The sequence below is a fragment of the Triticum urartu genome, chromosome 3A (genome assembly GCF_056163025.1).
Source record: "Triticum urartu cultivar PI428250 chromosome 3A, HENAU_Tu73, whole genome shotgun sequence".
NCBI lineage: Eukaryota > Viridiplantae > Streptophyta > Magnoliopsida > Poales > Poaceae > Triticum > Triticum urartu.
The window spans coordinates 15,793,733-15,817,484 of record NC_141875.1 but is presented as its reverse complement, the minus strand read 5'-3'; the positions used below and the strand labels follow the sequence as shown (position 1 = coordinate 15,817,484).

Below are 23,752 nucleotides of genomic sequence, written 5' to 3'. Positions count from 1 at the left end.
ACTTGGAGGGGGGAAACGGACGCGTCGGGTCTACACGGAGGGGATCTTGTTGTGGGTTTGGCCCAGATGTTGCTCCAAAGTGTTTCTATGGGCTGACCTAACACAACCGGGTGGGAGGTCCACTGGTCAAAGCCCGTCCGTGCAAAGTCAAAGGGCTAGATCCCGTGGTCAAACGCTACAGGGCTAGGCGGGACGGGGGCTCTGGGGGTAGCAATGCCACCGGGGCGTCGCACCGGGCCCTCATACATGCGGGATGGTGTGGTGGCATGTCCGAAGAGGCGGCACACGTCTCCGAGGTGTGCCCCCCCTCACGGACGGCGCCGCCGCCGGCACCTGGAGGGGGGAAACGGACGCGTCGGGTCTACACAGAGGGGATCTTGCTGTGGGTCTGACCTGGTTGTTGCTCCAAAATGTTCCTATGAGCTAACCTAACACAACCGGGTGGAGAGGTCCGCTGGTCAAACCCCGTCCGTGCAAAGTCAAAGGGCTAGATCCCGTGGTCAAACGCTACAGGGTTAGGCGGGACGGGGGCCCTGGGGGGTAGCAATGACACCGGAGCGTCGCACCGGGCCCTCATACATGCGGGGTGGTGTGGTGGCATGTCCGAAGAGGCGGCACGCGTCTCCGGGGTTTGGCCCCCCTCACGGACGGCGCCACCGCCGACACCTGGAGGGGGGAAACGGACGCGTCGGGTCTACACGAAGGGGAGAGGGCCGTCGACATAGTTGCCCTTATCCATCCGGTCGCACCCTCCACCACTCATTCCTCCCCTGTGTGTGGTTTCGGGAGAGGAGAGGGCCGAGCGGTTAAAAAAAATAAAAAATCTATATGTAATTATAATACATAAAAAAATTAAAAAGGAAAAATATAACTATAAAAAATTAAAATCTATATGAAATAAAAAAAGGATAGATATAACTATAAGAAAACATTAAAAAATTTATATAAAAAATAAATGAAAATAAAAAAGAAAAAAAGAAAAAAAATATATGCCTACGGCTAAGCCGTCGGCATAGGTGCCACGTAGCGTCCTCTTCTATGCCGACGGCATAGATCCACCTTATCCATTCACGGTCGACCGCCTCCACTCATTCCATCTCTCCCCCGACCCCGACCTGCGCCGCCGCTGCACCCCCCGACCCCGACATGCGCCGCCGCCGCACACCCTTCCCCGACCTGCCGCCGCCGTCGCACCTCCCACTCCACCACGCCCCTTGCCGCCGCCGCACCTCCCACTCCACCCGCGTCGCCGCCCCCGCCTCCACACCCGCCGTTGCCGCCGTCTCCACCCGCCGTCGCCTCGGCCTTCTCCCGACCCCGCCACTGCCCCGGCCTCCCCCGACCTCGTGCTGCCCCGGCCTCCCCGGACCCCGCCGCTGCTCCTGCAGCCGGCCGCGGCTCCGTCCCTCCCATCCCCAACCGCCCCTGCCTCACCATCCCCTCCACCGCCGCGCCCCCTGCCACGCCCCTCTCGGTGAGCTACATTTTTTTTTTTGCATTTTTTGCTACTGTTGGATGGATGAATGAATGCATGGATGGATGTTGGATGTTAGATTGTTAGGTTAGATGATGATCTTGTCATTTGAGATCTTGTCATTTGGATGTTAGATGGATGTTGGATGTTGGATGTTAGATTTTATCATGATGATCTTGTCATTTGAGATGTGCTCCAAAATTGGTATAAAATGAGTGATTATTTTTATCATGATGATCTTGTCAAAAAAATTGAACCGGACAAAATTTGACACTTGACAAAATATGAATTTTTTTCATAGTTTTAAGTGTCAATGCTTAATGTTAAGTAGCTATGTGAGATGTGCTACAAAATTATGATATGATGAGTGGTTATTTAATCATGATGGTCTTGCTAAAAAAATTGAAGGACAAAATTTGACACTTGACGAAACATGATTTTTTTTCGTAGTTAAAAGTATAAATGCTTAATGTGAGGTGATGACCTAATTTTTTTTCACTCGGTGTAATTAACAGGATTTGTGGTGTTCCGTCTTCGTGGAGTGATTGTCGACGTTGGAGGTCTTGGTCCACGATCGTCCCTCTCCTTTGATCGACTACATCGGAGGGTGAGCAATAATTCCATGACCTCGTCCACTTTTTTTTCCATGTCACTAGATTAAATTTTCACATCAAGTCACGTAACCTAGGTCTCCCGTCCGAAAGGGTTGCATCGATAAATATGCATTCAATTGCATATTTATCACCGCAGCTCTTTCGGATTGTCCAGCGCTTTCCACGGACAGCCCGAGGATGTGTAGATTGGGTACGTTGTTCATGCTCTACCCCGTTCCGAGACAGGATTTTGGTGGCGCCTCCCTATTGTTCTCCAGATGCACATTCTCTCGGCATTTTGCCGAGACATGTATTTGGAGAACAGCGGGGAGGTGCTGCCGAAATTTTGTCTCGAAATGGGGTAGAGCATGGACAACGTACTCAATCTACACATTCTCGAGTGGGATTAGGACCCATCTTTACCTATTAGAGATGTAGGTGGATTAAATGTCATTTCTCGTCAACCTTGTAAAAAATAAAATATTGATGTGAGTAATTTAAATGAATCCTTAATTTTGTTGTGTGGCTTCCAATAAAGCAGAGATGGCAAATAATCAGTGGATGTATAGTGGGTTTTTCCATCGGAATCAAGTAACAACAGAGTGGGTCGAGAAAACTGATGTGTTTTTGAAAGAGATATTCCGTAGTCCAATGAGGATGGTGCCAGAATGCCCGTGTGCCAAATGTAAGAGACGTATCCGCAGAGATAAGAGTGAGATGACTAAGCACCTTCGCACGCATGGATTTATGCCCAACTTTGATATGCCGATAAACTTTGCCCCGCGGGACCATGGTAGAGAGGATGTGATACGACAACGCATCGCTGGTTATGAGGACGATGGGGTTAGAGACATGCTAGATGATGTCTTTGCTGCACAGCCGACACCTCCGTCACATTCAGCGAATGAACCAGAGGAGCCGGAGGAAACCGCAAAGGCCTTCCTGGAAATCTTGGCCTCGTCAGAGAAACCTCTCTATGAGGGTACCAAGCTGTCTGTGCCGGATGCCATCTCGCAACTGATGGCAGTCAACGCTGAGTACGGTTGTAGCCGAGGTTGCTTCGAAGCATTTCTGGGAGTATGGGCTAACAGCCTGCCTGAGGGCCATGAACTGCCGAAAACCATGTACGCTACGAAGAAAATCATGAAGGCGCTCTCCATGGACTATGAGAAAATACATGTTTGTCCAAAGAATTGCCTTTTATTTAGGCATGAGTATGTGGATGACAAGTACTGTAGGAAGTGCGGTTCCTCTCGGTATATTGAGGTGGTCGATAAGCATGGTCAAAAGTAGCAGCTAAAAATCCCTGTGAAGGTTCTTCGGTATCTTAATTTTATAAAAAGACTGTAGCGCCTTTTCATCACCGAGGAGTCTGCCAAAATGATGAAGTGGCACAAGGAAGGGAAAAGGTATAATCCAAAAAAAATTGTACATCCATCAGGAGGTGAAGCATGGAAGTCATTCGATATAGAGTACCTGGAGGAAGCAGCCGAGGCTGGGAATGTCAGAATTTCTATAACAGGTGATGGGTTCAATCCATATGGTATGTCGTCTAATCCATACAGCTGTTGGCCCGTATTTGTTATTCCGCTCAATCTCCCTCCCGGCGCCATAATGCAACGCAAGACCATGTTCCTGTCGCTTATAATTACGGGGCCTGAATATCCGGGGAAGAATTTGAGTGTGTTTATGCAGCCATTGGTGGATGATTTGCACCATTCTTGGTACTTCCCGAGGTTGACATACGACCGGCATCTGCAGAAAAATTTCTTGATGAAAGTTTGGCTACAATATTGCATGCATGACTTTCCCGGTTATGCCCTGTTCTGCGGATGGTGTACAAGTGGAAAGATGCCTTGCCCAGTGTGCATGCAGGCCTTGATTTTCATTTGGCTGAAGAAGGGTGGCAAGTATGTTGCATTTGACCTGCATCGACAGTTCCTCCCTCCAGACCATCCTGATAGGGAAGACAAGAAGAACTTCACAAAAGGCAAAGTTGTCCATGAAGTAAACGAGATTCCAACGTTTTCTGGTGCGGATGTGCTTGCTCAGCTAAAAGCTCTTAAGCCTGCCGGTGAAGGGAAAGGCAAAGGCAAAGGCAAAGGCAAAGCCACAGGCGAAGACGAGGGCGAGGGCAAAGGAAAAGGAAAAGGTAAAGGGAATTTTTTGAAGGATATGGTGAGACGCACAACTGGACTCACATTACCCCCTTCACGCAGCTTCCCTATTTTAAGGACCTCAAACTTCCATACAACATAGACGTGATGCACACCGAAAAGAATGTCGCAGAGTCCCTTTTTCGCACGATCCTCAACATTCCTGATAAGACAAAGGATAATGTTAATGCTAGAGTTGATCAACAGAATATTTGTGATAGACCACGTCTACACATGCAGCCTCCCACAGGCAGTCGAAAATCTTGGTTCAAGCCAGATGCTGACTTCGTACTTAAAAAGGATCATAAGATGGAGGCATTCAAGTGGCTGAAACACGTCGTGAAGTTCACTGATGGTTATGCGTCGAATATAAGTAAGGGGGTCAATCTTTCAACGGGCAGAGTGACCGGGCTCAAGAGTCATGACTATCATGTATGGATTGAGCGGATTATGCCGGTGATGGTTCGGGGCTATGTTCCCGAGCGTGTCTGGCGTGTGCTTGCGGAGTTAAGCCATTTCTTCCGCACGCTTTGTGCTAAAGAAGTATGTCCTGAGAAGATAAAAGAAATGCATAAGAAGGCGCTGGAGTTGATATGCAAGCTAGAGAAGATCTTCCCGCCAGGCTTCTTTACTCCGATGACACATCTCATTTTGCACCTCCCGAACGAGGTATTGTTGGGGGGCCCTGTGCAGAATCGTTGGCAGTACGTCCCTGAGAGACAGAACAAGCATCTGAGACAGAAATGTGGAAACAAAGCTAAGATTGAAGCTTCCATAGCTGAGGCAGTTATCCTAGAGGAGGTGGCAGACCTCAGGATAGCCTATTATCCGGACCATGTTCCCACGTTGCACAATAAGGTGTCTCGATACAATACAAAAGAACCCAAGTATAAACCCAAGTTGCCTCTATTCATCGGGCAAGGTGGTAGGGCTGGATGCTCGAAACCTTATCTCATGCCACGAGATGAGTGGGAGGATGTCATGTTCTATATCTTGCACAACATCAAGGAAGTTGAGGATGAGTGGATGAGGCAATACCTTAGCACCATTCTTTGAGTCAATTCGTTATGTTCACTTTGCCTAGTTCTTATACCGCTTTTCTTATTGTAGTCGATTCGTTGAAGAAGAATGGACGGGAATGCTGCCTCCTACTGAAGCGGAGGCACTTGCTCTTCTCCAAAAGGGTGCTGATGGAAGGAAAAATTTCGTTGCGTGGTTCATGGAGAAAGTAATTTTTCACACTTTCAATTAAACTCATGCACCCTATAATTTCAATTAAACTCATGCACCCTATAATTTCAATTAAACTCATGCACCCTATAATTTCAATTAAACTTGTAGGGAAATGATCCGACCGAATCAATGGATGAAGAATTGAGATGGGTTTCTATGGGTTTTGATCCTGTCGTCATGACATGCGAAAAGTATGATGTGAATGGGTATCGCTTCCATACAGAGGAGCACCAGAACAGTCGGCCTGATCCCAAAACCATAAATACCGGAGTCTTCACTGAAGGAGATAATAAAGTAGATTACTACGAAAGGGTAGGAAAAATATACGAGCTTACATTCAAACGTGGCCGCGAACACCTAAGTCTCACTGTGTTCAAATGCCGATGGTTCGACCCCAAAAAGGGTCTGAGACATACGCCTTTTGTTGGTTTAGTTGAAGTTAAACCATCAACCGTCTATGCCGGAGCTGATCTCTTTATCGCCGCTACCCAGGCCACACAAGTATATTATCTGCCTTACCCATGCCAGAAAGAGTACCTAAAGGGTTGGGAAGTTGTGTTCAAGGTGTCGCCGCATGGTAAGCTACCGGACCCAACCATGATGATTACTACAACATAAACCCCATGACATACGAGGGAGTGTTCTATCAAGAGGAACATGATGACGTGGTCCGAAACAACGAGGATGATGACTTGGGTTATGTTGACCTGAACCCAAACGACGACGACGCACGGATTGATGGTGAGGTATTTGTGAATCAAAGAGACATAATTATGCTTGAAAAGTTAAATGAAGACGCTGACGATGAGGAAGAGCCTCCACCTCCGTCAGACAACGAAGAAGATATGCGTGATAGTGATGATGAGACCGGTCCACAAATAGATTACAATAGTGATGATTCATATGGGTTCTAGAAAATGTAAGTTCTTTTAATGATCATTACAATAGTATGCTTAATGTGCTCTTTTGGTATTAATGTTTTTCCTGTATGCTTGTTTAATTGATATCCTTACTAATTGTTTATTCTCTTCTCAATGCAGGTTTGCTAATCATGGGCAAGTCCAGCGGCGCCAGTTTCCTCAGTAAATTTAAAGGACTTACTCGGAGTGGACGAGCCCACAAGGTTCCCTCCCGACTAAGCGAGGATGACACCTCACAGGGAGGTGGAGGGGTCGGGGTAGGAGACCCTAGAGGAGGAGGCGGTGGGGGGGGGAGAGCCCCTAGAGGAGGTGGAGGTGGGGGGGGAGGCAACCGGGGCAAAAAACTCCGGGCCGTGTCCAAAATAGGAGGGTCTTCTTCGATGCCCTCCTATACACAGGCACCTTCTGAGTCTGAGGAGGAGTATGTTCCTGATGGCGAGGAGGAGGAGGCCGAGGAGGAGGGTGAGGAGGAGGAGGGTGAGGAGGAGGCCGAGGAGGGTGGAGGGGAGGTTGATCCCGAGTTGTGGGGTGACTTGCCACCGGGTGCTCCGCAGGGGTGGCTGCATGGTAATGCCGGACTACCTACACCACCTTCTATCGAGGAGCACAAGTGGCTCATTGAACCTATGGGGACAGAGTAAGTGCCTCTCAATCATATTTTCAACACATGATAACATTTTCTTATTGTACACATGGCAATCATTTGATTCTTTTGCAGAAACTGGATCCTTCACGGAAAGGGCCGTAAACCGAACGGCCTTATCACTGTCCTGTTGAAGGAGTTTTGGCCTGGCCTATTCTGCCCGCGGCCAGACAGGGACCCGCAGCTGCGGGTTTTGGCCACGAGTTGGGCCCACTACGAGGCTTACAGCAACGCGGAGTACAGGACGGCCGCTAAGGCCGTGATCACCAAATTTTGGGTAAGTTCTCTTCTGAATCACTTGTCTTCAGTTTCGTTCATAGTTTATCATTGAATCACTCAAGTCATGCCTTGTTTGCTTCTGGTTTATGCATGATTGTAGCAACTCTATAGAGTTCTTGACGAGCACAAGGCCAGAGCCGACGTGGTCTTGCTTGCGGCTGCGAAGAAGAAAGCTCGTTAGTTGCATTACGAGGTGCGCTGGGTTGCCATCTCACAGTACTACCACTACTACCTGCACCAAAAGATGACCAAAACTCAAGCGCAGAAGCTACGACTTACCTTGAGCAGGGAGCAGTTCATGATGGTAACTATTACTAACTTTTCATTGTTTCAAGCAGTCAACTATATGTTTCGTGCTCACATGTCATGCTTCCAAAATTTGCATAGGTTGTTCCTCGTTGGTGCTATGGAAGGCATGACGGATGGGCGAGTTTGGTGGATAGGTGGCTCGGCGCCGATGCAGAGTTTGCTGCCAAGAGCATCAAGGCCCGGGCTAACCGTGGAGCCGACGGGACACACGACCAAGGAAACAGGAACCACTGGGGCTTCAAGGCCATGAAGGTATATCTATGTGCATGATGCATGTTTGTTCTTCTTTACCGTCACGTTCTTATGTATGGCTAACTTCTATTTGACGTTGTAGGAGGACAAGTTGAAGAGGACGCTCTCAGACATGGAGTTGTGGAAGCTGGCCCGCGAGCGGAGTCATCGCAAGGAGGGCGAGAGCCAGTACTACGGCAAGACCGAGGAGCACCTGGGGTCTTACATTCATCACTATCAGGAGTTGCATCCGGATGTTCCTGTTGCTGAGGTCGCCCAGTCTCAGATCGACGACACGGCGGTGGTGGCCATCCAGGGGAAGAAGAATGGCCGGTATCCGTGTTTCGACGGCTTGATCACTCCTTCGATCTCGTACACACAGCTTCGGGGTACCAACCCGAGCCAGTTAGAGAGTACGGGGCGTTCACAGACTCCCTTAGCCCGCCAGCATGCTGTAAGTACTTCCTCTTTATCTTTTTCTATCTAGCATTCTAAGTTTATTTTCAGCATTGCTCACTTAGAAACAACCTAAATTATGTAGGCATATAAGGAGTTTGTCGAGCATAGGAATCTCGAGGTGCGGGAGTACATGAAACGAGTGAAGGAAAACGATGATTACAACCATCAGATGATGACGGTTAGTTTTGCCCTCTTAAAACCAAGCTAAATTTTTGCACTTTCATTCCTTCTGATCTTCTAGTTTGCTTGTTTAACTAACATTCAGGCTATGTTGGCGTCTTGGAGTAACCGCACGGATCCACCACAAATGGGACCCCCACCACCACCTGCGGGAGAACCCCCACACGTGCCCACATTCGATGAATGGGTGGCACTAGGCAGTGATGGTCCGGTTAGTACATTTGCCTAACTACTGGCAAACTAGTTCTCGTTCATTCAACACTATCATATCATATTTACCGTTAGAATCTTTTTTGAAACATGTAGGGTACCAGTGGCTCGACTCCTGCTCCGTCGACCCCAGTCACTCCGATCTGGCAGAGTGGTGGTGGTCGCGATGGCGGTTTTGGCGGAGGTGGTGGTGGTTTTGGCGGAGGTGGTGGTGGTTTTGGCGGAGGTGGTGCTTTTGGCGGAGGTGGTGGTTTTGGCGGAGGTGGTCTTGCTTGATGATTCCGTGCATGTGGCCATCGTGCCATGCCTTTCATATTCCTACTTTTACGATGTTTCATGTCTTGCACTACTTTTATGTTCATGAACTTCCGTCGGTGATGATCTTTAGATGATGTGATGAACTTGAGTATGTTTAGATGATGATGGTGAACTTGAGTATGTTTAGATGATGAATTGTCATATTTCTGCATAATTTCATATTGTTCTGTTTTGAAATGCTGTCAAATGAATTGGAAAAGAGAAAACAGGGAAAATAAAAAAATAAAAAAAACTATGCCTACGGCAAAGCCGTCGGCATATATAAGCCCAGGAGTTACCAGGGCTCGCCACGTGGCATATCTATGCCGACGGCTTTGCCGTAGGCATAGCTGGAAATCTATGCCGACGGCAAAGCCGTCGGCATAGATTCATCTATGCCTACGGCAGCCGTAGGCATAGCCCTGCCACCAGGAGTACCACGGGTTGCCATGTGGCAGAGATATGCCGACGGCAAAGCCGTCGGCATACCTCTGCCACGTGGCGTTTCGTGATTCGTCAGCGCTTTTGACGGCGCCATCCGTTGCCGTCAGACGAAAAACACTGCCGACGGCTAAACTATGCCGACGACTGACGTCAGGCCGTCAGCATAGGCTCCTATGCCGACGGCTATACTATGTCGACGGTCTGACAAGACTACGCTGACGACATCTACGCCGACGGGCCTATGCCGACGGCAACCGTAGGCATAGATCTATGCCGACGGCCTAGGGGCCTATGCCGACGGCCCGTGGACGTAGGCATAGTCCGCGAGTCCGGTAGTGATTTCTCCTCCCAGCACAAGTGGCCGTCTACAACCATCAAATACTCTGAAGATGTAATGTTCCGCCTAGAACCAGGCTTACACTTTCTGTGTACCAAAGACAGACAAATTTTCCTTCTCAACGTGGTACTAGAGCCAGTCGGGCATGCCATCTCTGTTGTCAGCATCGAACCTAAACCTACAAACTACAAGTTCATGTGTAACCTGTCCTATGGTTCCTTTCTGACCGTCTATTTTCGAAGTTCAACTTACTTACGAGTTACGAAGCTCATCCTTGTCTGATGGGCTACCGAAGGGATACAACTTAATTCTGCCCAAGGATGAGATAGCTGATGATGGAAAGACTACCTTTCTTACGTTCTCCATTGATGATCCTAATCCTAAAGTAAAGGCGCGTGAGCCCATATGTCTGAAACCAGTACGTGGTGTATGGTTGAAGTGGCAAGGTTCAGCGTGGACCTTCGTGGCCTTCACTGTCTGCGTTTCACGACTTGTATATGCTAAGAGGCTTTATGATCCCAGACTCTGCTTCGTAGTTGTTTCGATGAAGTGCACTCTGTTTTGGTGTTCCAGTTCATGTAAGGAATGTTTTCCTGATTTAGGAGGCGCCGGATCATATGTTCGATGCTGTGAAAATTGTGACACCACCGTCCACCATGAAACCGCATCTTGAAGTACTAAGTGACCATTTGGTTCTGTTGGCTGATCCAATCTTTGTTGTTTGCTGCTTTAAAGTCATGCCATGGACCAAACTGCTCAGGGAACATAAATTGCTGTGTCCAGTTGAAACGAGTGAAATGGGTTACATTGATCATGTAAGTGTACTTGGGCATACATTTTAAATGCTCATTGTTGGATACGCTGTCATCTTTTTGGTTGGTGTTCAAAGATAAAACTTGTCAATTTTTTGAACCAAATTTTATGTTAAATTCATATAAAAGAAGAGTAGTTGAATAATGAGTTTGTCTAAACCCCTCTCACTTGGGAAATTTAAATATTTCATGCTGATCATCTAGCTTTGCAACATTGCCACCTTTAAGATAGACTTCTGAGGAGGAGTTGTCGTCGGTTGGCAAGAGTTCCTCTAAACTATTGGCTGACAGGCGAACGCTGCGGTGCTATGCGGTAGCTATTTATCAAGAAGTCCATTTTCAGAGAGTGAAAGAGGATGTGCATGTGCTTTTTCAGTAGAGAAAATAATTGTGTTACATTCATGCCAAGTAGTGATATTGCTGTAGATATCTCTTTTCCCATTCAACCATAGCACCACAAAGAACTTTATACCGCGAACCAACCTGTGGTTGGGTGGTTAGGAGGACAATGGCAACTCCAGCCCACCGAGGTGCTCATAAGGGTAGAGTGTACGTGTGTGCATTCATAGGATGAGTGTATGCGCGTATATATGAGTGTTTGCGTCTGTACTGTGTTAAAAAAACTTTCTACTGGTTCCGCCACCTAGCGCCAGCGGAACCCGTCATCATTCACCTTTTTGGTGACTTGGATTTAGAGAACTTCCATTGGCTCAACCATGTTGATATTGCTCTTCTGCCCAAGAAAGATGAGGCTATCAAAAAGGGCATTGTTCATGTGTTTTGGGCTAGGCCGGGCCGGCTTGGGCTTTACAAAGCCCGTCCGAAACAAAGCCTGGCCCGGAGAATGCCAGGTTTAATCAGAAACTTTGATGTTCTAAAAAAGTCAGAAACTTTGCCCGTCGTCTCTAGAAAAAGAAAAAGGCAGCCTTGCTTTTCATGATGGGCATTCGCAAGGCTTTTGATTCAGTTAGATGAGACTACATCTTTGATCTCCTGTAGAGAAGGGGGTTCCCGAGTCGGTTTAGGGATTGGATGGCCGGCTTGCTAAGATCTCGAGAGAGAATTGCAATGTTAATTGAGAAACTGTCTGCCGCCCCACCCACCTTGGGGTCTCATTGTGACCCATCTCAAAAAATTCACGAGGGCATTGCGGTTGCGTTGGCCATGGCTTGAGTGGACCGACCCGAGCAAGTCGTGGGTTGGCATGGGTAACCTTTGTGATGTCGCGGACACGAAGCTCTTCTTCACCTGTACCCGCATCACCATCGACAGTGAGACCGAAAGACATTGCACCCCTCCAAGAGGAAGAAGTGGATGGTTCGCCAGGCCTTTGTTGAGAATGCGTGGACCTCGAGCCTTTATTCAAGTACGTTGAGCTTTGGATGAATGTGGAGATTTTTCCTTCTAGCCTATATTCAAGTACAGCTTTGGACCTCGCAAAAAAGTAGGAACATTCTCGCATATATGTCCAGATCAAGGATGAATGTGGAGGATGCCATTTCTTGGAAGTTCACACAAGTGGTATCTACTCGGCCAAGTCGGTGTACAAGGCACAATTCCACGGTGCCACACTCACATAAATCTTAATATGTGAAATAAGTCTACCGGACAAAGTGAAATTCATTCTTACAAATAACTGAATCTGTTTTCTGGAAGACAAATCAGTTTTTGGAATTACCAAAGTCGATTTTATCGAAACATGTGAATTAGTTTTTTTAAATGAGTGAAAATAGATTTTTAATTAATTGAAATATGATTTTTTAAAGAGTTGAAATCAGGTTTGTAGAAGTATTGAGATCAATTCAATTTATTGGAATGCATGCACTTATAGTTTTTTAAAATGAATGAAGCTAGTTTATTGAAATGATTGGAATCTGTTTTTCGAAAGAACTGTCGAAGAGAGTGAAATGAGTCTTTTGGAATTATTGAAGCCTGTTTTGTGAAAGAATTGAAACAACTTTCGGAATGGGTGAAATTAGTTTTTTTTGAAACAAATGAAATCAGTTTATTGAAAAGATTTGAAATTCAATTTAAAAATTACTGAAATATGTAAAAAAGAAACATTTCCTGTCAAATTCCGGACGGGGACTCGGATCGAAACTGGCGTCGACCGTCTTCGATTCTGCTCGGCCTTTATATGCCTTCCCCGGCCTCCGATGATCTACCTACTATTTTCGCATACACGGAGAAGAGATCGTGGAAGGAATTCTTGAGGCAGCGCCATCTTTCTCCAATGACGACCACGGGCTTCCAGCTCCAGCACAGCTTCCACACCATCATCGATCCATCGCTGTTGCCGCCCAAGAAGAGGGCGACGACGACGAATTCCGCAGCGGCATCTCCATCTCCAACGACGACGACGGGCTTGCAGCTCCACCTAGCGGCCGGGTGCAGCCTCCCCACCACCATCCAGATACAGGAGTCGCTGTTGCCGCCGAAGAAGAGGTCGACGAGCTTCACCACCAGCGCCTCCTCCTCCTCCTCATCTCTTCTGCTGAAGGCTTCTCAAAGGAAGAGGCGGCTGGATTACTACGTCGTCGTCGACGCCGGCGCGGCAAGCTGCGCTCGCAAGGCGGCCGCTCTGCAGCAGTCCGGACCGGCGGCGGCGTGCGGCGCCATGGCCTCGAAGCGCGCCAGGAAGGCCAGCTCCAGATACAGCGCGGACGTGTGGACGCAGTGATCGAGCAGACTTCATTCAGCAGCTGCTTGATTACTTGATGGCTTCGAGCTGGCGAAAAGATTAGATTACAAGGCTGCGTCATCGTCAACGTAGCAGTTTCTGGAACTGAATATTGTCTGCTCTGTTTGCGCGGTTAATGTCGGTAGCCTAAACTCCAACCTCCACAGAACTGAATATTGTCTGGTATCTTGACTGTGTTTCTCGTCAGAGTCCTGAGACCCAACTTGTGTAATCAGAGCCGGCTTGTGTGATCAACTTGTGATTATAACTAGCAACCTGTGATTACTTGATGGCTTCGAGCTAGCGGACAGACTACAAGGCTGTCAGCCTCACCGTCACGTAGTAGTTTCTGGAACTGAATATTGTCTGCTCTGACTGTATTTCTCGTGAGAGTCCTGAGACCCAACTTGTGTAATCAATTTGTGACTATAATAACTAGCAATCCGCACCCCAATACGTGCGGCTTTCTACATGTATAAATTTGTCTGAAATGAAGTGAAAAATGTTCAGATTGCTGTACTGGAAATGAACTGAATGTGTTCAGATCCGAATTAAGGTTTCAGGTACAGGCAGTGAACTTCTAAACTACATATACTACCTTTGTATCATAATATAAGACGTTTTTCGACACTGTCGCTGTGAAATAGTGAAAATGCAAGGAAGCAACACCGACAAACCTGAGATACCAGCATAATGACTGGTTTTGCTTTTTAGCCAACTATATATTCTTTCAACTCTCAACTAAGTCCAAGTAGGTGCTTAATGATTGCTAGTGAAGTCATGACTTTCCTTTCAGGGTAAAATTTTTCACATCCATAATAATATTGAATAGAAAAGAAATAATCAAAACACAGTAAACGAAATTCTCATTAATATAGAAATAACTTTCACTCTATAGTATACAAGTCATGTCATTTAGTATAAGGGATGATATTATAGATTGCACACTTGTGGGGGAAAAGTTGCCATAAAAGATATAGCTACAGAAAGGAAAACATATGCAAAACTATGTAAAATACTAGAATTTCTCCCCCAGGCTTGGAACAAGCTAGGAGATTATCAGATACCGAGATCTGAAGCTTCAATAGCCATAGTGGCTGTGCTTAAATAAGGTGACACCATCAGTCCATCATATTACTGTGCTGGAAATTAACTGAAGAGAGCGACACTGCCAAGCAGGCAAAACTGTATATGTTCAGCCCCAAATTAAGCTTACAGGTGCAGGTAGTGAACTTCTAAACAGGAGCAGCATCTATCTAGTACAAATGTGCGTATTACATTACATCGAAGTGAAGGAGAGAAAAATGCAAGGAAGCAACACCGACAATTCGAGATACAGAACTATGCTATCAGCGTAATGACTGGTTTTACCTTTTACGTAGCTTTTTTATTCCTCAGTTATGGTCTGTGGCACCTGGACGCTCCGCTCCTGTCCAGGTTGTGGCAGCGTACATAAAGATTTCATGTTGCCAATTCCATTGGGCAAATTTGTACTACGAGGGACGATCAGGTGCTGCAACCGGCCCAAATGAACAACATCTGACGGAACTTCAAGAGAATATGCTCCTAACTCCAACGTCTCCAATTGCTCTAGTCCCCGAATTTTCCTTGGTAACATTATTTTACCATTTGCTTTAATTTTCAGGTACCTCAGTTGGAACAAATGAGATATTCCAGTGAGATCAGGCATCTCCGACCCAAGGATTCCAAATTCAAGATTTAAAACTCGGAGATGCTTGAACTTCAAGAGAGGAGGTGCATATGCAGAGTTACCAAATCTCACCAGCGCTCTTACTTGTGAGAGCTGGGTGATTTCGAATGCCGTACCATCTATTATGTCATCCTGAAAAAGAGAGAGTCGGCGGACTTTGTCAGACAAACCTATCATGGCTTGGATGTCATCTGTTGCAGTGATAAAATTTTCTTCTTTGCACTTGTGTATAATAAAGTCGAGCATCATATCATGCAGTCTGCAAGATAGGACTTCACTATTATGATCTGTATCAACTGGTTGAATGATGCCTCTATTAACAAGCTCGTTAAAATAACACTCTGCAACATCCTCTGGCCATTGTCCATGTGCTTTACTTACAAAACCTTGGGCTACCCATTGCCTGACCAAATCACTTTTCTTGATTATATAGTCCTCCGGATACATACCCAAATAAAGCATGCATGTCTTCAAATAGTGTGGAAGATTTATGTAACTAAGGCTCAGTATTTGCCTCATTCCTTCCAATGTTGGATTCACCTCAAAATTGGGGCCCAGAGAATTCATTATGTGCACCCAATGCTCCTTCAATTTGTTTCGCTCACTAGCCAAAAGGCTAGATATAGTCACAATTGCAAGAGGTAAGCCACCACATCTTTTTAAAATCTGAGTTGAAACTTCTTCCAAATACAGAGGGCAAGCGTCCTCTGAACCAAATACTCTTCTGAAAAATAGCTTTCTTGAGTCTTCGTTGCTTAGTGCCTTCATCTTATAAATCTTAGTGCCTTCATCTCATGACCGCTAGCATATCCGCCACTATATTGAATAGCATGGGCGATACCGAGTCACCTTGTCGTAATCCCTTCTTTGTTTGGAAATAGTGACCAACGTCATCATTGACCTTAATGGCAACACTACCTCCAGAAACGAAGCTATGGACCATAGCGCACCACTCTGCAGAAAATCCTTTCATTCCGAGAGTCTGTTGAAAAAATGGCCATTTGACTTTGTCATACGCTTTTTCAAAGTCTATTTTGAGTACCACCCCATTCAACTTTTTCCGATGTAATTCATGGACTGTTTCATGAAGGATAACAACTCCATCTAGAATGTTTCTTCCTTGCATAAAAGCAGTCTGTGAGGGACGAATCACATCACTAGTAGAAAAGGGGGCTTTGGTCCAGGCCGGGTAACCCCATTAGTCCCGGTTCAGTCCAGAACCGGAACCAATGGGGGCATTGGTCCCGGTTCATGAGCCCAGGGGGCCGGCCGGGCCACGTGGGCCATTGGTCCCGGTTCATCTAGACCTTTTGGTCCCGGTTGGTGGGATGAACCGGGACCAATGGGCCTCGTTCCTGGCCCACAACCATTGGTCCCGGTTCGTGCCTCAAACCGGGACTAAAGATTAGACCTTTAGTCCCGGTTTGAGGCACGAACCGGGACCAATGGGGATGAGACCTTTAGTCCCGGTTCGTGCCACGAACCGGTACTAAAGGTTCCATTTTCAAACTCTACCCCCCCCCCCCTCGTGGATCGCCTTTTCAGTTTTAAAAAAATAAAAGAAAATGATGGAAATGTCAAAAAAATAAAAGAAAATAAGTTTCCCATGTGATATGTGGTCTAGTTGTTGGGAAAATTTGCAAATGTGAATTTTGACTTTATTTGCAAAATCTCTCTGAAATTTGTAAAAATGGGCATAACTTTTGCATACTAACTCGGATGAAAAAGTTTTTTATATGAAAAATCATCTACTCGAAAAGTTACATCCGAATTTAACTGGGGACCCCGTTAAACATTTTCAAAATCCTCAAAAACCTAATAGAAAAAAAGTTACGGGGCTTTTAAGATCTAGAGTGAAAAAAATCGGAAAAATTCAAACAGTGGGCAAACTGTGGTCAAACAATGGTCAAACTAATTATTCTAGAATATTAGTGTTACTAAATAATTATTTCTGTTATTTCAATTTTGGTCAAATCTGGTCAAACTGTGGTCAAACAATGGTCAAACTAATTATTCAAGAAATATTAGTGTTACTAAATAATTATTGTTTTTTAAAACAATAGTTTCAAAATAAAACTATGAAATGTGTCACTTCATGCTCAAGCAAAATTCCTGAAGGTTAATAGGATTGACATCTTAGTATTGTCAGGAAAACAACAAATGCAGACTTGGAGCGAGGGAGAATAGAACCCGGAAGTTAAGCGTGCTCAGGCTGGGGGAGTGGGAGGATGGGTGACCGTTTGGGAAGTTAGATGATTTGGAATGATGAGGGGTGATTAGAGGATAAATTGAGAAGTGATGAGGGGTGGTGATTACAGACTAGAGGTTAAAATAATTCAGAAATTTGAAAATCAAAATAAAATTCAAAAAAAAAAATTCAAAAAAAAAATCATAAAATTTCTAAAGGTGGAGCTCCACGTGGCCTCGCCCTTTAGTCCCGGTTCTGGATTGAACCGGGACTGAAGGCCCTTTTTCTACTAGTGCATGTTCAGCAACCGAATTTAGCCTAATAGTCGCAACCTTCGTGAATATTTTTAAACTAACATTAAGGAGGCAAATAGGTCTATATTGTTGTATCCTTTCAGCCTCATTAACCTTAAGTAATAAAATAATCTCACCGAAGTTTAAGCGAAACAATTCCAGATGGCCAGCATGTAGGTCGCTAAACAAAAGTAGGAGATCCGACTTGATGACTTCCCAGAAGTTCTGGTAGAACTCGGCAGGAAAACCATCTGGACCCGGGGCTTTGTTGTGCTCCATTAGGAAAACCGCCTTTCTAACTTCCTCCTCGGAGTATGGAGCTGTTAGAAGGTCGTTTTCCTCATCAAAGACCAATGTCATCCGTTCGGGACTCATCCATTGAGAAGTTACCTTTCTCTGGGGTTCCGAACAAATTTTTATAGTAATTAGTGATATAATATTTAAGTTGCTCATGTCCCTCAATCATGCCCTCATCCTGTTGTAGGGAATGAATAATTTTCTTCCGGTGTCTGCCATTGGCAACTTCATGGAAAAATCTAGTATTCGAATCACCTTTCAGGATAAATTGAGAGTTACTATGTTGGTACCATTTGAGTTCGTCCTCACGCAGCATGCTAGCTATCTGTGCATTCGAATGACTCTTGATCTCGATTTCATGCTCAGATAGAGGTCTAACCTCTGCCAAGGCTTCTAATTCATCAATGATAGACGAAAGACGAAGCTTCTCCTTTTTGACGATACCGGCAGTGTGCCTAGCCCAACCACTAATGAACTTACGTAATGCACGAATTTTGTTGTTCCATTTGTGTATTGGGGTAAGCCCGGCAACCGATTTATCCCACACCTTCTTGACCATGTCATGGAATCCATCCCGATGCAACCAACCCAGTTTAAACTTGAACTTGCGTCTGTGCTGCGGTTGTGGCAATCGTTAGCCTTGCCATACTTTGCAAATTCAAAAATGAAATCAAAATATACGCCACTTATGTTTTCACTATACGTGCCATGTTACTTATTATCAAAATCCTCCAGAGGTAAGATATCATATGACAAGCACGAATCATTGTCGCTGCGGTCATCATCTTCGTTATAACGATCATTATCCGTCTGAGTCATCTTATCAGTATTATTCTCATGCCCCGTGAATGCGGTTTGTTCGTCCATGTCAACACACCTAACTCGCAAAACTGCACAACATTGATAATTTATCGTGTGTTAAATTTTGTACAGTGGATCATGTCCAAATGCAACACTAGTTCTCTACATCATGCGGTCGTCCATGGAGGCGGGGCTGCGGCAGAAGGCTTAGATGAACCCTAGACCCTAAATCACTACATGAACTAAATCACTTTCATCCATCATGCTAGGTTTAGATGCCAAGCCTTGGGCCGCGGTGTAGACGTCGCCGGCGTAGGACGACGGGCCTTCACGTAGGGGATCTCCGGCTTGATTCTAGCCGGCGATGACTTGCAAGGCGAGGAAGTCGCGGGATTTTTGGCCAGATCCGCGGCGGGGGACGACAGCGGTCAGTCGCGGCGGAGGCAGGGGCAGACGTGGGCCGCTCACGTCCGCGGCATCGGAAGAGGACGGTGAGATGCGGCGTCGGACGAGGTTGGGACGATGTTGCAACCAGCAGACGACGTTATTCCACACCTCCGGCAACCAGCGGCGATCGGCCAATTGGAAAAATGGAACGGGAGGAGCGTGATAGCCGACGGGCGCGAAAATCATGTAACTTCCCTTTTTCCTGTACACGCGCGGCGGCGGCAGATCGTTTTTTTTGCATGCACACGGGTATATGTACGTCGGCCTGTAGTGTACAATACGAGGTGGGTATACGTTTCCTCTTTATGACCATTCTACCCTTCTATGCTTTGCACTTCTCTTATTTCAAAGCTTCAAGCATCCCGGAGAATTTGGTTGAACCACCATCGTCGGATGGTTGAACTGTATCCACCTTCTGGTAATGACAATGTCAATTGTCTGCCTCGTGTTGTTGTACATCCTTGTGTCAGTTTATTTATTGGATTTTGGGGCAGTACATTTTGGTCAGCTAAGATGAAGATTTAAGTGCCGAGAGGTGTCACTTTTATTTTGTTATACATACATGTTTTGGTATAACTGCAGGGACAATGTGAGTTTAGATAATGCGTGTATGTTGTAGATATTTGCTTTTATTAATATTCCTTCACATGGACTCAGAAACTTCCGCGTATGTTTTGTCTGGGAGTTGAAGTCCATGCTTGAAGATGCAATTTCGTACTACTTTGCAAGAGCTATTTCACTATGCAACTCACATACACAGCGGCTGAAAAGTTTATTTTTTTTGCGCAACACAACGGCGGAAAAGTTCACATACACATACGCAGAAGCGGAAACGCGCTCTGCAAGCTTTGTCTGTTGGTAATGGTGCATCTTCTGCTCAAGGAGAGGCTCTGAAAAATCTGCTTGAGAAAATGAGATAGATTTCTTTACGGAGGGGAACTTTTGGTCTATGGGGACATATACACTCTATATGGGAATTTTTTTTAGTAATTCAACAAAAATTCAAAAATTCCTGAAAATATTTTTGAAATAAACTTGACCTTCTATTGTACTCGTGAGAAATAAAATCCACAAAAAAATATCCTTTTGACTTCTTTTCAAAAAAGACAAATTTTGGCTAAAATAGTGTGAATAGTGACCTATAATAGCAAATAAATTTTGTCTTTTTTGCTGTGAGGTCAACTTTTGTTTTTTCTTCGTCGAAATTTATATATCAGTGCAAAAGTAAGTCAAGTGTTTTGTCAAAATAGTTTTGACCTATTTTGACTTTTTATTAAAATATTAAAAAAATTCCTCATATAGTGTGCATATACAACCAGGAACCTAAGTGTATTTCCCATTTCTTTACTCGTATATTGGAGGAACTTATGGAGAAGGTAATGAAATAGGGTATGATGCATGTTAACAGCTTGGTCTTTCTCATCAATCTAGTGCTCTGTGATAAAGAACATGATACGTCTGAATTTTCTTTATACAGCTTGTAGTGATGAGAACCACAAGCTCCGTCGTTGATTGGACTGTGAAGGGAGTGTTAGTGGGAACTTGGCGATGCTGTGCCAAGAGCTGCAACTATATTGATCGACTTGCGGACACTGTTTTGCTATCCATGAGAGGTGCGATGGCTGCTAATAAAAGTCGTCAAATTGCCATCATGTGCTTGGAATGGTAATCTGTTGTTGTGATCTGTAGTGTTATAAGTAGCTGGTTGATATGTAGTGTTTCTCATCAATCAAGAGTTCTCTTCTGTTACTATTAGGAAAAGGTAATGGCTGACAATAGTAAAATTAACTTGAACCAAGAGCTAAGTTAGAGAAAAAAGATGTATACTCTTGTCAATGCCACACGACAGACGATCCTTCTAGTTAATCCCATTTCGTAACTGACATATATTGAGTGCCGTTGCTGGCCTGCTTCTGTCTACCTAACTCTTTATGTATCACGCCTTCAAATACTCCGAAACCCAAGTCCACAATACGGAAAGAGGATTCAGGGCATTATTTATTGGCGGAGATGAAATCCCCCAAATCCAAGTTACAAAGTTGAAATCTACCGCCATGCTGGTCGAGAGTCTTACCTGCATCTATGCACGTTCCGTCAAGGGGATCGTAGACTTTGAGTCTCGATGTTGTTTTTACAGTACATAAGCAGTAAAACAACAACTTGCCACCATGCATCACCATCAATGGCATCGGAATATATTCGAATAGAAACGGCATTGGGATAGTGTATGCTTTGCCCCAGATGCTCTTGTCGGAGTCGCTCAGGAGCCATACGTTGGCGTATCCATGACAATTGCTCACCGCCTCTGACTGAAGCAGGCATAACGTGCCAGTGAGCTCGCCTATATGGTCGAACCACCCATGCTCTAATCCAACTTTTGGGGGGCTATTGATCACTTTGTTCCACGCCTCGCTCTCAAGGTCAAAGCAGATAACCGTGTCTGGGTATTGTCTTGTTGATTGTGTTGATGACGCCAGAGCATATAAAACGCCATCAATCACCACGGGACTATTATGGTTACTTTTGACGCGAATTGGGGGCGACAGCGTCATCCTCCACCTCGCGCCATCTTCTAAAGTGAGGATTTCGCAAGTCTCAGGTCCGATGCAAACCACCTTGTGCGCACCCGACAGGTTGGCGGGACCGAAGACGAGGATAGAAAACCCTGTCGTGGCTGGTCTGAGGCAGGGGAAGACCAGCACCTTCCCCGTGACAAGGTCCGTCAATTTGGCATCGCTGTACCTCATGTTGGTCGTGAAGACAAGGCCGTCGCTGCTCGGGAGAAGACGGGAAAACCGATCTGCCTTGAGCTCCCTAAGGACGTTTCCGCCCATGTCCACCAGCTGCACACGCAGGTCGTCGCTGGTGATGAGTAGCGGCTGAGAGCGGGACTTGTGCAGGGCGAGGAACTCTGGGCCGCAGATGAGGGAATCCCACCCTCTGGACACGCACCGTAACCGGCAGACATTCTTCACGGGCAACCTCGAGAGGATGTCGAAGATGACATCGTTTGGTACGGAGACACCGGCGTCTCCTTCATCCGGTGCAGGGGCCATGGCGGAAGCAGAGCCAGAGGGGATTGAGGGAGGCGGCGGCGTGACCTGGTTGAGTTGTTTTGTTCTTTAACAAAACCAGGTTGAGTTAGCGTGGAGATATATTCTCGGATCTACTTGACCTCATGGGCCGTCAGAACTGTAGCGTCCTGAACTCTAGTCAGAGCCCATCCTACGCCAATCGTGCCAAACATATGGCAAACTTAGAAATGCCCCTTCATCTCAAAAAAAAAAAAACTTAGAAATACCCCTTAAAATCATGGCAAACTAATGTGATTTTCTCGAGAAGAAGCAAGACGCATTAATCACAGCAGCCAGCGCTAGGGGTCTCCTCGATCGACTGCGAGCTGAATGGCGCCATTAGTGAGATTTCTCCTAGCAGAGCTGTTAGAAGGGATAAAGAGGGATTGGTGGAATCGTTGTTTATTGCTTAAGCCTTGAGAGCATATATATAGAGGAGTACATGATCTATTTGGAGTCAGAATACTTGCTAGTCTATCATCTATATATATACCTACTATTAAAGGGAGATGATATTCTTAGTCTCGTCGCGCTTTGTTTGGTCCCGCTTTAATTAATTTCACTTACGCTATTTGGTTTCTTTACTTGCCACCTGTTTTGGCCCAACGAAGGAAACCCACCTCACGTCGCACTGTGGCCCACGTCCGGAGAGCTGGCAAAAAAAAAGCCGATGGCAGGATTCGATCTCATAACCCGCCAACCGGCCATGCACAGTTTGTCCAACTGACCCAGCTAGAGATATGAGAGGATCTTTTTGTCACGTTGCAGTGCACGGGCCTTTTTGCTAGTATGTTTTTAATATAATCATTATACTCAACACCCCGTCGCAGTCACAACGGTAGCGACGCAGATGGTGAGACTGGAGAAGAATCCGAGGGTAAGCCGACGGACATCCCCCCCCTGTCGTAATGGTCGATGCATCGTGGAAATCGTGGCTTGAGTGAAAACCGACGAGGTTGCTCAAACAAGACGGTAGCCCTTTATGCCGTTTGTAGAGGTAGCCGAGAGTGTAGGGTGGCGTAGCCATGATCGAGGTAGCCATGTGAAGTACGCCGTGGTTGATGTCGAGTCGGGGTTGCTGGTGTCGATGAAGTCGTCATGCAGCGGTGGGCGCAAGGAGGCGCCATGTTAGTCATAGGCGCAGTGGTGTCGAAGTAGTGGTGCGCCGGGAAGAAGACATTGTTGATGAGGCATCGCGTCGGGTTTGCCAAACCGGGGGACACGCCGTAGACGAAGGCACGCGTCGATGGTGCCAGTACCGGGCATGCGTAGACGGACGAAGATGAAGCTGACAAAAGCACCGCATCGGTGTTGCCAGCAACGGGCATGCGTAGACGAGGGACCTGCACGAGTTGTACGCCATGTGAAGGAGTCGGAGGGGTTAGCAGAGAAGGAGACTCGACAATGATGGTTGTGGCGCCAATCGACGTGGGGCCGATGTCACTAACCGTGGTCAGAGTAGACAAAGTGGTCGGGGAAGATGACGAAGCTGGTGCTGGACAAATACGAAGGGGGTGGACGGGTGGTGGTGGCAGCGGCCGAAGACGAGTGACAGCACGGTGGTGCTCGAAGTAAACGAAGAACCCGATAACATGACGAAGACCGGCGCGGACGTTGGCGTTCCCACCCCAAGGAAGGCGGCGGTCCAACACGTGTTTGAAAAGAAATACATCGCGCGGTTGAA

At 46.2% G+C, this 23,752-nt stretch overlaps 1 protein-coding gene and 1 pseudogene across 1 annotated transcript; one reads left to right on the top strand and one right to left on the bottom strand.

Moving 5' to 3' along the window:
• Window positions 1–10,607, top strand: part of LOC125546504 (putative E3 ubiquitin-protein ligase SINA-like 6) — a 28,561-nt pseudogene extending 17,954 nt beyond the window's left edge.
• Window positions 10,608–18,457: 7,850 nt separating this feature from the next.
• Window positions 18,458–22,050, bottom strand: LOC147977851 (putative F-box protein At1g53370). The gene is made up of 2 exons (XM_087514566.1): window positions 21,069–22,050; window positions 18,458–18,636 (listed from the first exon to the last, which is right to left on the bottom strand). Exons 1-2 carry the CDS (start codon window positions 22,048–22,050, stop codon window positions 18,458–18,460), a joined length of 1,161 nt encoding a protein of 386 aa, XP_087370692.1.
• Between the last annotated feature and the right edge of the window lie 1,702 nt (window positions 22,051–23,752).

Bases quoted from the DNA above. Each gene is read 5' to 3' on its own strand.
- LOC147977851 (XM_087514566.1), bottom strand. From the start codon at position 22,050: ATGGCCCCTGCACCGGATGAAGGAGACGCCGGTGTCTCCGTACCAAAC. The intron at 18,637-21,068 runs GTAAGACTCTCG...AATGTTGTGCAG, and splicing joins CGGAACGTGCATAGATGCAG to TTTTGCGAGTTAGGTGTGTT.